This window comes from Candoia aspera, chromosome 7 (assembly GCF_035149785.1).
Source record: "Candoia aspera isolate rCanAsp1 chromosome 7, rCanAsp1.hap2, whole genome shotgun sequence".
In the NCBI taxonomy this organism is placed as follows: domain Eukaryota; kingdom Metazoa; phylum Chordata; class Lepidosauria; order Squamata; family Boidae; genus Candoia; species Candoia aspera.
Genome location: NC_086159.1, coordinates 51,374,098 through 51,387,751, shown reverse-complemented (window position 1 = coordinate 51,387,751; position 13,654 = coordinate 51,374,098). Strand labels below are relative to the sequence as shown.

Here is a 13,654-nt window from a genome sequence, read left to right as displayed (position 1 = left end):
GATGAGGGAAAAGCCATCTTCTTGCTCTTTTTGCTCAAACCATGGTAGGTGCCTTCAAAAGTACACTTTAGGTTAACATACTTCCTTTTCTAATTACTTTTGGAAATTGTTTAACTGCTTTTCAGCTATTAGGAACCTTTGGACTGACAAGTTTTACAGCACCAGGTGAGTTTCCTTCAATCCTTAGCAAAAGCAATTTTAAATACAAGTTTAAGGACTTTAAAAAGTCTTTTGGAATAAACAGAAAAAGGGTGATTGGAAGTTTGATTTTGAAAAGTTACAAAAAGGGGTCCAGATGGATTTGAAATAAGATATTTGAATTAATTTTAAGAATCCTTCCCATGGGAAAATTTATTTATTTATTTATTAATCAAATTTAGCCACCGCCCATCTCCCCCAAAAACTTTTCAAAATGTTTTCCTTTTGAATTCTCTTTAAAAAAAACCATGATAGGATGAGACTTTGAAGGTTGGACTCTAGAGGGAACTAGAAGGAACTAAAGATTACAGTTAAAGGAATTGTATTTCAAACACAATTAAATTTGATTTAGTAATATAGAATGGAGCAAAATATTTATCATTGGACATACTGAAGGATATTTTTGAAAAATGGACCCAGAAATTAATTTTAAGAGTGTCTGCCTCTGTAAAGGTTTTTAAATTCAGCAACTCTAGTATCAGTTTTCAGCCTATGGGAGAAAAAAGACCTTACAAAACTCCTAATCTCCCTTTCTCCCTCTCTCTCATGCAATAATAATAGACTTCCAAATGGCATCAAATCTATGAATGCAATATCTAGAGGGAGCTTTATGAGCTGAATAGTTAATAGAGTCTTATTTTAAGGTTCTACTACAGAAAAGGCAACTACAGTTTTTTGCTTTTAACTCAGATCAGTGCTATCTGTTTAGATCTGATTATTAGCTGGATAGTTTATTATGTATCCCCCTATTCCAATTACTTCAGGAACTTAGCTCTCTGTGCAGTGCCCTTCCCAATCATAATTCAATGCTAGTCATTAAGTCAGGTAAATCAAATATTGGATGCGTGCACGTGGTCAAACAAAAAAGGCAAAACTACTGTGAGCAATACTTCCAGGAAAAATTGTTTTAAAACACCGTGCTCTATCAGTGCAAAATAATATCACTGGATGTATAATTGGTTATACATTAGAGTCAAGAATTATGTATCACAGTATTAAGTGCATTCTTTACCAACGTTTTCCACTGAAAGGCTTATCATAACTAGATACGTTAGAATGTTTTCATTGCTCAGTTTCATGGCTTATACAGTTTTACAGTTAGTAATATCTAAGATGTTACTACCAAATATACTTCATAATGGTAGGATGGGAAAAGTTTTGGTAGTCAAGGGCTACACACAATATTTGGGGAGGGGGTCAATGCTGCAAAATGGGAAAATTGTGTTCAGGGTCATTTATAGGTTTTATTTGTTCTTGACCATTATCTGCCTGTTTCAGGCTTATGCTCGTGAGTTTCACTACTCAGTTTTCAGCATATAGTGACATTGTCACTAGGGACATAAAACTGTGCCACAGGCATGTGGCCTTAAGGCTGCAAGTGGAATAAAAGTAATTTAACACTGTTAACATCCTCTGCACAGGTACTCAGCATCCCAGAGTTTTCAATGACATTTATTTCTAGGTCAGCGTGCAGAAGACAGCGCAGTAAATGTTCCAATTCTGGTTAAAATATTAATTCTGCTACCAAAAATGAGTCAATAAATAGCATTCAGTATAAATACGTTTGCATGGAATTATCTCCATGGTTCAGAATATATTTCGGAAAAGGAATATTAAGCCCACCCATGAAGTACATAACAAACTCCAGTATTTAAATCTTTGTTTAGGTTGTTGTCTATTCGTTCAGTCGCTTCCAACTTTTCATGACTTCATGGACCAGCCCACGCCAGGTACAGTATAACAATTATCATCTTTAAAAATAATGACACTGGAAACATGTATTGCTTTTAAAAAGGTTAAAAAACATCAATAGTTAATTGTGATTAAGCAGGGATCCAAAACAAAGGGTGCATTAATAAAAGCACATTTAATTATAAACATAGCCACAACAATGAAGCCACAAAACAAAGAAAAGCAATATTATTCCACAGATATCAAATCACATACATAGAATTAAATTATGCTATTAGGTATAAATTAGTAATTGTTTATTTTGTTCATGACAATGCAATATAACCATCAACATAAACACTGCATTTTAAAAGTGATACAATAAACGTATTAAATGTGTTATGGAGCTTGAGAAATCTTTTTTTATTCTTTTCCAATATCATCATGCTGGATTCTATGTCAGATGTTCCAATTTCTTGTCAACTGAATCATGTGAGTTATTCCACAGTAATAAATATTTTCACATAGAGAAGCTTAGTTAATAACCAAACCACTTCACAAATTCCTTAATGAGGTAACCAAATGCAGCAGCATAGGAAGAGGTATAAAATTGTAGTTGGTACTGTAAGCCAGGATCCTGATTTCCCTTTTAGTATAAAAACTCTATAAAAATATAAATATTTTAAGCAATATATAAAAAAGATAAAGAAGAAACTTCCATGACACAAAGTTCTATCTTTATGTTAACACAGATCAAATAAATATTACATACAAACATGCAAACACACACATATGTACACTCCTGATTTGACCCTTTTGCTTAATGAAACCAACAGGAGGTGGCAGTTAACTTCTTATTGAAAGAGGCTGAAATCTAAAAACACAGAAGAAGGGTGATGTGACCCATATATCGATAAATGAAAGAAAAGCAACTAGAAAACTGCTCAAAATCTGCAATCCAAATTACACAACGGTGGGGGGGTGTTACTATCCCAAAATATTTGGTAATACTTAAATGTAATAATAAACAAGTGTCCATACATGCTCTGGATTTAATACTTTATAGGTGACAGAGTTGATTTAAAGCTTCTAATTTAATCTGAACCTGGACAACTCTGCTTTATAGGTACAGGAAGAGAACTTTAAAATATTTTCTTCTCACACAAGCAGGAAGGGAAAGCATGCAATTCTAGGCTGATGTTCACCATATTCAACAAGGGCATTGATAAACCAAGGAGGTGTCATAATCACATACATTTTTTACAATAAAAATAATATTTCTAAGGAATTTTTGCATCCCTAATATACAAATGTTATCATACACTATAAATGGCATCATTTTGTATTACTGAATTCAGGGAAGCAAGCTAGATATAAAGTACTTTAGAGTATTTATTTCTATTTATAATATTAATATACAGATATTATTAAAAACATCATGCTGGCTTCTAAACCAAACCAAGAATCTACATTTTAAAAATCAGTTTGTAAGAAAAACTTCATTAATGCTTGATCATAAATATGAATGTTTTTAACAGACTATATTAATTCCTGTTAAGGGAAATGGAACAGTTGCCCTTGATTATCTCTTTCCCAGAGCATGATGAAGTAGAGTATTTACAGAACAGAGGTATAAGATCTTGCACTGGATTATAATACAAAATATAACTGAAGGCACCATTTTTCTTAAATTTAAATAAATCTATATAATGAAAAGGATTTCAGAGGGAAAAGATAAAAGATAAATATGGTTTTGTATACTATCGTACCGATTTCCATGGTCCGCGACGCCATGAAACTTCACCAGGACACAAATGTGTATTACATTGTGCTGTGTTAGGTGGCTTTTCTAATATTTCACAATTCTGATCATTCAAAACTTGGCCATTTGGCAGCTGACAAACCACTAATCGTGTCCTTAATCCACTGCCACATGTTTGAGTACACTGTAAGAAAAACAAAGAATGGCCTTTTCATTATTGCTTCTTTACTAAGGCAAGCATCTACTCTGTGGCTTTAGTAGGATTTGGCCTTCTATGCAGACACTCCTTTCTCATTAACAACCATCTTTAGTACCTAGTTATACAGAAGTGGCAAAAGTTAAATTGCTAGATTTTGGAAAATTAAATGAGATTTTTATAGACAGCTTGATTTAAATGTGCAAAAAACCAATCACAGCCACAGACTTACAAATGGGAAATGTAAATTTTGAAGTGCATTGCACCAGACAATTTGCAAGGATATCAGATGATAACCAGTGAGAGAAAGCCTGAGAAAAGAATGAGTCACAGGGAGCTGCTGAAATGTAAAGCATCAGTAAAATAAGCATGTTGTTTAAGATTTCATTGAGAGATATATTGCATCACCATCAGTCAACTCACACTGTATCCTACTGAAAATCTACATATGGCTGTTGAAAGTACTTTGCATTGACTTCACAAGAGCTTAATCCTAAACAAAGGTTTATAGGATGGCTGTCTAATGCGTACATCAGAATTTAGTTTAGATGCAAATTTACCAATAAATGCTATATTAACTGGACAACCAACAATCATATTGCTGGGATTTCTGTCTTGAAACTATTATGACCCAAAAGGCAGAAAACATTAATTTAAATATATGGTATTATCTTCATTTTCCTATTCATGCTCAATGAATACATTTTATATATATGTATATGTGGTGGCTCAGTGGTTAAGACGTCAGGCTTGTTGACCGGAAGGTTGCAAGTTTGGCAGTTCAAGATCTGAACACTGCATGACGGAGTGAGCTCCTGCACTCACCCCAACTCTTGCCAACCTAGCAATTCGAAAGCATGCAAATGTGAGTAGGTAAATAGGTACCACTTCGTCGGGAAGGTAACAGTGTTCCATGACTATCATGCTGGCCACATGACTGCGGAAGTGTCTTTGGACAACGCTGGCTCTTCGGCCATGAAATGGAGATGAGCACCGCCCCCTAGTGTCAGACATGGTAAACGGGAACCTCTATCGTTATCTATATGTATATGTATATGTATATATAATCAAGTTATCTTACTTCTCCCCAGCTCCCATAATTCCAAATTGGACAGGGACCAGAGTCACAATGGGTCAAGTCTGGTGGTTTCAGTGTCTCATCACAATAGGTAGAACTTCTTCCATCCTCATCTTGGCACACCACAACACGGCGGTGAAATCCACCAGCACAAGAACTTGAGCACTGGAAAGCCAACATACACATATTTACCACACTAACTGTGAATACAACATAGTGTAATACATTGCTTTAAAAAACTCCAAAAGCTTTTTAAAAACGGAGATCTAGAGCTGATAAAGGAAGGTGCAGGACAGTTACCTTAACATCTGTCCTGGGAAAAACAGTTAAATATCATTAAAGAAAAATAAGCAAAAACAGAAAAAGAGGCTTGCTAAAAAACAAGATGAATAAGCTTTCTAGAAGGCTGATTCTTGTATCATACAAATTTCATCTGTAGACTCTTAATTGGTTATTGACTGGTAATTACTGACCAGGAAAGGGAACCAGAAACAATGGTGAACAGCTTAAAGAAAATGTCAACCCTTTGTACAGCTCCTACAAAAAGACAGTTTCTATGCTTAGAATAATTAGGAAGGGAACTGCCAATGACTGGCAATTATGAGAATTATGCAGTGCTCTGGATTCAATTCCAGAAATGCATTTCAAGGTGTGCAGAAATACAAATGGAATATTGGTTTGCAACTCTGGAAAGCACCTTTTCTCAGAGTTTCTTAAGAGAGATGTTACAGGAGTAGAAAAGGTGCAAAAACCATCCACCTAAATTATTTTTCTCTTACAATGTTAGAATTCAAGGTCAACTATTGAAACAAAATGCAGGGATATTCAGGACTATCAAGAGGAAAGACTTTCTTGTACAGCACATAATTAAACTGCCAATTCTTTGGCAGCAGTTGTGGAAATGGCAGCCAATTTGTATGGTTTTAAAACAGAACTAAGCAGATTCATGGTGGATCAAGCTATTGGTGGTTACTAATTTTGATAGCTATTTACTACCCCCTGTAGTACCTATTGCTGGAGAATTGCCCTCTAGTCCAGGCTTTTGAACTTCCCAAATGCATTCAGTTGGTCACTGAGTGACACAGAATCCTGGACTAGATAGGTTTATAGCCTAACCTGGTAGGGGTGTTCTTGCATTCTTATATATTTTTCTTGTCATTGTATGAGTTTAACCTTCTCTAGTCTTCTCCCATTGTTGACATTCCTATTTCTAGTCAGAGAAGCAGGACAGCATTTTAGTGACTATATGGGCATCCACTCTTATTTTAAGAATATGTTCATGTGCTTAAAGCTCAGAAGAATAGGAAAAATGGCAGTGAAAAAGAAAAAAATGACAGGAGTGGTCTGTAAAGTTCCACAAATACATAAATCACTGCCAGTTATTTTGTGCTTGTCCTTAACTCTCTCTGCACTTATTTTAACAGAAATTAATAGAAGAGTTACTAAAAGAGTAATTCACAATAAAAACAAGGATAAACAATCTGATTATGATGATTATAATACAGTGCATCTAAATTTAAATTAAGGAAGTTTTAAATGTAGTCCTTTACAATGTATTATATATCTTAGACTTCGTTATACTGTAGAAAAAATTGTTTAACACCAAGAAAATCCTTCTAGCATTTACAGAATGCTTCACATAAATATAACAGATAGTAGTTCACTTACTGCTCCCCACGGTCCTGTTCGCCACTGGTTTCCCGAAGGGGAATGGTGCTTTTTTGAATTTACATGGTCCTGTGAGTGATGGACCTTTTGTGTTGGAGAATAATCTTGGTGGCTTGGACCTTCATGCAAATCCGGATTATAGAGATAAATTGGTTGGCAGGGCGGCATGTTACATTCTTGTTCTTTTGCAGGACGGCCTTCAGGATCACAATAATTCTCATCAATTTGTTGATGGTGGTTGACACAGACCACTTGTCTTGTTACTATTCCATTACCACATGTAACTGTGCACTGACCAAAAATTAACCCAACATTTATGTGACATAAAAAACATGAAAAATAGATAACAAATGAGAACATAAAACAAAACTAAGAAAAAAATCATCTATGTTCAAATAATGCATGTCATTTCAGGAATTAAGCATTGTAGGGTTGTTTTTTTTAATCTAGGTGCATATGTAGTATTGGAAAATAAGAACATAATAGAAAAAACATATATTTACAGGTGACCAACTTCCAGCTTGCCAAACACCACATGGACTGAAGCAGCTTGAAAGTTCTTCTGGTCTGGGCAAATGGGCACAAAATGATTCTTCTGCTCTTCTGCCATGACCATCCTGGCAGCTTATATAGCGAGCACGGTTTCCTCTTCCACAAGAAGCAGAACACTGCAAAGATTAATCAAAACCAAAATCATAACATTCTGACCAAATGTATCTATATTTTCATGAATCCTGAATATAGTGTGGCAAATGTAGCATAGCTGGCATACAGTTCAATTTATTCCCTATTTTCCTTGGTCAAATACTGTCAAATATTTATAAAACAGGAATGCCACTGTGCAAATAGTGTTTATTATCAATATATAATAAAAAAGCTAAAGGTAATCTGTCAGTTTGGTCATGAAATAGTCATATAGTCTTTGTTTCTTGAGAAGAGCCACAAGACAATCTAGTTGTATTCAAATGTACAACAATCTAGTTGTATCCAAAATATATCAAAACAGAACATTCCAGCCCTGAATGGGCTGTTCTGAGTACCCTGAAAGTGTTCAATTTAATACAAACTATTACAGTATTGAAGCTGCCTATTTTGGGCAGTTTTGGAATAGTCATAATATCTAAGGCCCAAATATTCTATGATGAAGCATTTTACATTGCCCCACTATTCTCCATTTCTCTATATTACTTACTGGAGTCCATGATCCATATCTCCACTGAGTCTCTTTGTCAGTCTGGATGACGGCAAGTGATGTAGACCACACTTTGCTGATCTCTGGACAAAACATGTCACATTCCTTTAGGAAAAAAATTATTTTGGAAATCTTCAATAGTTGTATATAGTATATGGAAGCAAATTCACTTCAAGCAAAATAAAATTAAGAAATCCTTATTTCTGTTACTTGTCTGTCAGATGGACGAGTAGCAGCACTGCATTCTCTCTCATCATCCAAAATAGTTCCAAAAACATCAGTAAGACATTTAACTGCACGCATTTGGTATCCATGTCCACATGTAACAGAGCACTAAATACAAACAAATTCAAAGGAACACAATTGTCATAATAATACTTGCACTGAAAGCCAATAATGGAAAAGTTATTCTTTTAGCTGTGGTAGTAATTAAGTCACTTTTCCATGACAGCTTTCTACTAGACTTTGAATTAATTTAAAGGGTTTAGTTCTTATTTTCAAAGCTGTCCACCTCTGGATTTTTATCTATATATTTTTCCTATAATTTATTCTGTGTAAGGATCATCCTATTATAAATAACGCGCAGACGCTGCTTCGAGCAAACAGGTTCAGGGTTTATTTAGATAGGTACTTGTCCAGTAAAAAGCCGAGAGTAGCGTAGCCTGTTACAGATTTCAAATATATCCCCTCATTCCCACCAGAGTTCCTCCCCCCCACCCTTGCTCCGCCCCTTCTCCGGATTTCCTTATTTGGGTGTGATCGAGCCATGACTGCGCATGTCTCAACCACACCCTACCTGTTCCTGCCCTGCTCGTTGTCGGGACAATGGCGTTGATGGTCGAGTGCCAGCTCCTCTCAGGTAGGACATTTCCAGGCTATTGCTTTCTTTTGTTTTTCTAACTACTTCTCCTTTTCCTCTCTCTACTTGAGGCTATCTGTTGTCATGTGTGCGCTGCCATGCATTTGCCCCATGGCAGTGCACTCGTGACATTCTGCTCTACTCAAGTTAAGAGTTGTTCAAACTCATCCATCATCAGCCTTACATTTGCATATTCTAATTCATGCTATTAAGCTTTTTCATTATATCAGATATATTAATATTATGCAGTTTGAAATAATGTTGGAAGACTGCTATAGTTTCCACACACAGGATCTTTTTTTATAATGATGCTGCTTAAATTTCTATTTTATATGTTCCATCTGTTTATTCTAGTTAATTAGTTTTATACTTTATTTTATTTTGCTTAAAATAGAATTCTAAACAATCATTGCAAACTGCAAAATTCATTATAAAACTACCACAGGATATCTATTATAATCATAGTATATAACTTTAAAATATATTTAAAAAACAGCATAGTTTCCTCCTCAATTATTTTTCCAGCACTGGTGTCATGACTAAGGATAGCGAGCAGGGGGCTCCCATCCAGGCTGTAAAGCGCATGCGTAGTACTGAGGAATTAAGCAGCCATTGAAAGAGACACAGATCAGGCCCGCCTTAGCCTTTGGGGTTTATATGTCTGGGTTTTTCCCACGCTTATTCAGTTTGTTAGGATTCTGTTTATGTAGCAGTAATAAACATTAGAGAACTACTCCTCGTCTCAGCGTGTGTCTCACTGTTAGGACACTGGTTCCTTCTCAAAATATTTAAGATTTCTTGAGTGCTTTTGTAATAAAGCTTTTTCTGTAGAAGTGCTTCTTTGTAACTGTTCCCCATCTTGACAAAGACTAGTTTAATGATAACCACAAATGCTGAAAAAGAACATTATGTAACAACTTCTATGTACTTACTGCACTCCATGGCCCCACTTGCCAAGTTGCACATTCATTAAGTTCACATGGTCTCACTGATTCTGGTATAGAGTTGGGATTGCAGAAAAGATCTTCCAGTTGGTCATCATTCAATTGGCACCATACTTGCCGATGTTTTATTGCTTTCCCACAAGTCACAGGACACTGTATGGTTAGGACAAGAGAGATGGCAAACACTGTTTATGGCAACACCTCTTCCAATAGAATTACAGCTGGTATCAAATTATATCCTTAAACAAGAAAAAAACTTAATGGAATTTATTTTTAAGTATTAATTTTTCTCACGCCAACAGCAAATTAAATCATCTTACATTTACACTGTATAAAAATATAAAATTACTTTCAAAGAAAGAAGGTTGCATTATTTATTAAAGAGTGGAAACGTGGCTGTAAAATTTCTCTCATTGTGAAGAATAGTATTTTTTAAATATCACATCCAGATTTGGATTACAGTCTTTCTATTTTTAAAAGTGACACATTTTTCTATTATTCAACCTTATTGAATTTTCCTCACTTTAATTTTATAGCACTGTAGAAAAAGTAGTTACAAAGAATTGTGGAAAGAAATGGAGAGTGTGGATTTTATCTTAACAGTGCAAGGCAATGTTAAGATAATGCAGGCAACCATTTTGCACCATGGAGATACTCTTCTTTTAAGCAATATTTTAGCCCCCAAGCCAGGATGCGGCTAGTATTTTCAACCTTATTTGGGTTTGTGTGTTCATTTTTGTTATCATTGTTGCATTTTAGGAATTTTGGGGCTCTTATTCATGAAGAAATGTTGTTAAACCTATTGTAGATTTGATTAACTTACTTTACTGCATATTTGTGAAAAAGGAAAAAAATGCATCAAGATAATTTCATAACATGCCACAAAATTTCATTACTGCATCTAGTAGGCTCTCAAGATCACAAAAGGTGCTCCATGTTTTACAGAAAATAATTATTTATTGCTTTGTGTCTGATGTTGTTGCATTTCACAAGAAGGAATCTTTATGGTGAGAACCAATGTTCCTTTTACTTTTAGGTTCTGTAATTGCTGTCTACTACCCTGAGTTAGGTGGCTGCCTTGGAGAATATAGGTGATGTGGACGAACTCTTCTTCCAAAGGCTGCCTCAGTATAAAATGTGTATGCCAGAAAAATGCAAGCTTTTATCCAGGACACGAGAGTACTACAGCCCACCTCTTTCAATTAGAAGTATATATAAAAGACCCCCACAGACTATTTTATCCAAACTTTACTATATGTATATTTTGGGTGTAATTCTGTTATCTAGCTGTGCTTGGAAAATGGATAGGTCTAGGAAAAAAAGGAGAAACAATCCAGGTCTTGAAATCTGTGAGTCGACCTTTGAGAGTTTCTGAAGACCACCCATCCCGTAGAAGACTGTTTTCTGATTACAAGGGCACTAAGCTCCAACACACTACTCACAGACGTCACATCTAAGGTCTGAAGCTGGTGAAGCGGGAACCATATAGGAAAAAGCTTAGGATTTGACATCTGATATCCCATGGTTTCTGCCTTCTAAGCAGTAAAAGGACCTATAATCCAAAGTTAGAGGCATCTTACTTAGACATGAAATGTTCTTATATACTCCTGCCAATAATTTTCAGCATATTATAATCAAATTGAAATATTCATTGGAGGCAAACTAGCTGGAATTATGGTGATTCAAATCCAACATATCTGAAAGACACCAATTCAGAAAGTAAAATCTAGGTGGGGCACCCAACATGCCTATGTCTCCACTAAACGTAAGAGTGTAAAACTGCTCCCTTAGTTATCATTAGCATGGCTTGGCAGTATTCCAAGCATACCATATCTCACTTTTTCAGAGTGAAAAAACCATGTGAAATGAAGCTGCATACAATACCTCACTCCAATCACTAGCCATCCAGCTGGGACACAAGAACTCACTGCAACTCTGAGTAATGATTTTTGGAAGCCCATGGCATTGTTGATCTGTAAGCCGACGGCCAAAATTGTTCATACAAAAAGCTTCTCTTGTTCTTGCACCTGTTCCACAAGTCCTAGAACACTGATTTTTGGGAAAACAAATCATATAATCTATCACTATAATTGTTTATTACTATAATAATATATAATATAATGGATCCTGATGATAGAATATGAGCGTGCAGCCCTTTCAAGAGCACACCAAGGTTTTGGAAACCAAATCAAATCTGGTTGCCATACTCAGAGATATGTTCTCAGTCATTCACCTTTTTTTCAAGGTGGTTAAATATTTAAGCCAAATAACAGCTCCTAAATTCAGAAGAGCCCTAACTCTGGCAATATTTAATGCCTCCCCAAAACTGTTATTCAGGGTAAAATACATTTGAACAAAGATTTTGCCCTTGTCGTGAAGGAGTCCCTGAAATACTAATTCATGTCCTTTTATATTGCTCCTATTTAAAAAATGCCCAGTTGCAGTTAATAACATGCATCTAATCAGATTTGCAGACCACCCAGATCCATTTTATTTACAGTTGCTATTAGATTATCAATGTGATCTTATTTCTCTTAATGTAGCTACTGTAAGTTTTGTTTTACTATTTGTAAAATAGATCACACCTTGATCATACTGGTTTTATAATTATTGGGTTTTACTATTATTTTTATTTGCTGTCTCAAACTTCGTTTGCTTTCTGTTTTTCAGCTGGTCTATGGCTGTCATAAATTATTCTGCCCACCTATGCTATATGCACACATACACATGCATATATATCTATACAGAGATATACACACACACTCATACTCACACATATACTTCTATGCAACAGTATACTTTTGGGGCCTTATTAATAACTTTAATGTACAGCAAAAAAAAAATGTTCAAATTTCCACATCTGATGCACTCACTGTTTTTTTAATTCTGAATCCCTAAACACCTGCACATAAATAGTAAGCATACATACAAACTTGTAGAAAAATGTTAGCTTCTCTTCAGTTAGGGATTCATTGAAACATAATCTGTCCAGGGATGCCAAAACTCGTGCACATAACTGTGTATATTTAACATCCAACTTTTTAAACAGTCTTAAGACTTCGTTCTAAAAATAGAAGATTATAAATGTGTACCTTGGACCATCCTGTATAATGCCAGCTTGTTTGAAGACAGTCTCCATGGCAGGCTTCTCGGACTGGTGGTTTCTGCTGATCAGCACAGTATTTATCATCCACTGGAACAGTCAATCCCTTAGAAACAGAGTACTTCATACAGTGGATGTCTAAAGACCGAAACCCTTGGCCACACCGAGTTGAGCACTCACTTTTGCCAAAATTATGCCACCTACAAGTATAAACTATTATATAAAACTAAATATATTTTAGTGTATAAAGGTAACTTAATTCTAAATAGCTTTTAAGAACAATTAAAACAAAAAGTAAGCATTCTTGCTGTTTTGTAATGATGCCATTTAAGAAACACCAAATTCAAGTATTTTAGAATCGTTCAAGCAAATCACATGAAAAGTTCAACTGCAGAAAATTAAACAGGTTTACGAAAGTTAATTCCAAGTTACAGAAGTAAATTTAAATATTCAGAATTATGAAGGAATTTGTTAAGCATTCAATTTCCTAAAATCATAGAAGTACTACTATAACTAGCCTATTTATAATAAATATTTTTATTATTTACCTTAATTCACATTCAGTATTACACAGTTCTGTTACAGCTACAGGAGGTGTTATATGGTCACATCTTTGGTCAGATACTGCCAAGTGATCACTCTTCCTTATGCAGGAAACTTTCCTTCTGCGAATACCTTAAACCGAAAAGGTGAAACTACAAATTTAGAACAACCTAAGAATTTAAAGGGGAAAAAAATGAAAGACAGTTGCATTTTAGCTTAATGCAACTAGAGGCTTAGAGCTAGATTTCAGGTTTTTAATAATTGAATATTTGACAGTATTAAAACATTTTATAATTTTTTCAGAAGCTCTGAGTCCTTCCTGAGTTGAGGATATGATCTTCTGTGGGCTTTTAAAAAGACCTAAAATACATCTTTTAAACTAAACTTTCAATTGTTGATTGGAATATCCATGGCTTTTAAAAATTATTTCTGTTGATATA

At 35.0% G+C, this 13,654-nt stretch overlaps 1 protein-coding gene across 1 annotated transcript in view; it reads right to left on the bottom strand.

The window, feature by feature from the left end:
* ADAMTS20 (ADAM metallopeptidase with thrombospondin type 1 motif 20) overlaps positions 1–13,654 on the bottom strand; it is a 70,694-nt gene that overhangs the window by 22,443 nt on the left and 34,597 nt on the right. The window contains exons 19-28 of the mRNA XM_063309398.1: positions 13,220–13,346; positions 12,661–12,871; positions 11,453–11,617; positions 9,557–9,721; positions 7,976–8,098; positions 7,766–7,870; positions 7,077–7,241; positions 6,574–6,864; positions 4,909–5,070; positions 3,639–3,815 (exon numbers count right to left, since the gene is read on the bottom strand). Of these exons, the coding sequence (XP_063165468.1) occupies positions 3,639–3,815; positions 4,909–5,070; positions 6,574–6,864; positions 7,077–7,241; positions 7,766–7,870; positions 7,976–8,098; positions 9,557–9,721; positions 11,453–11,617; positions 12,661–12,871; positions 13,220–13,346 (1,691 nt within the window). The remainder of the gene's footprint in view (positions 1–3,638; positions 3,816–4,908; positions 5,071–6,573; positions 6,865–7,076; positions 7,242–7,765; positions 7,871–7,975; positions 8,099–9,556; positions 9,722–11,452; positions 11,618–12,660; positions 12,872–13,219; positions 13,347–13,654) is intronic.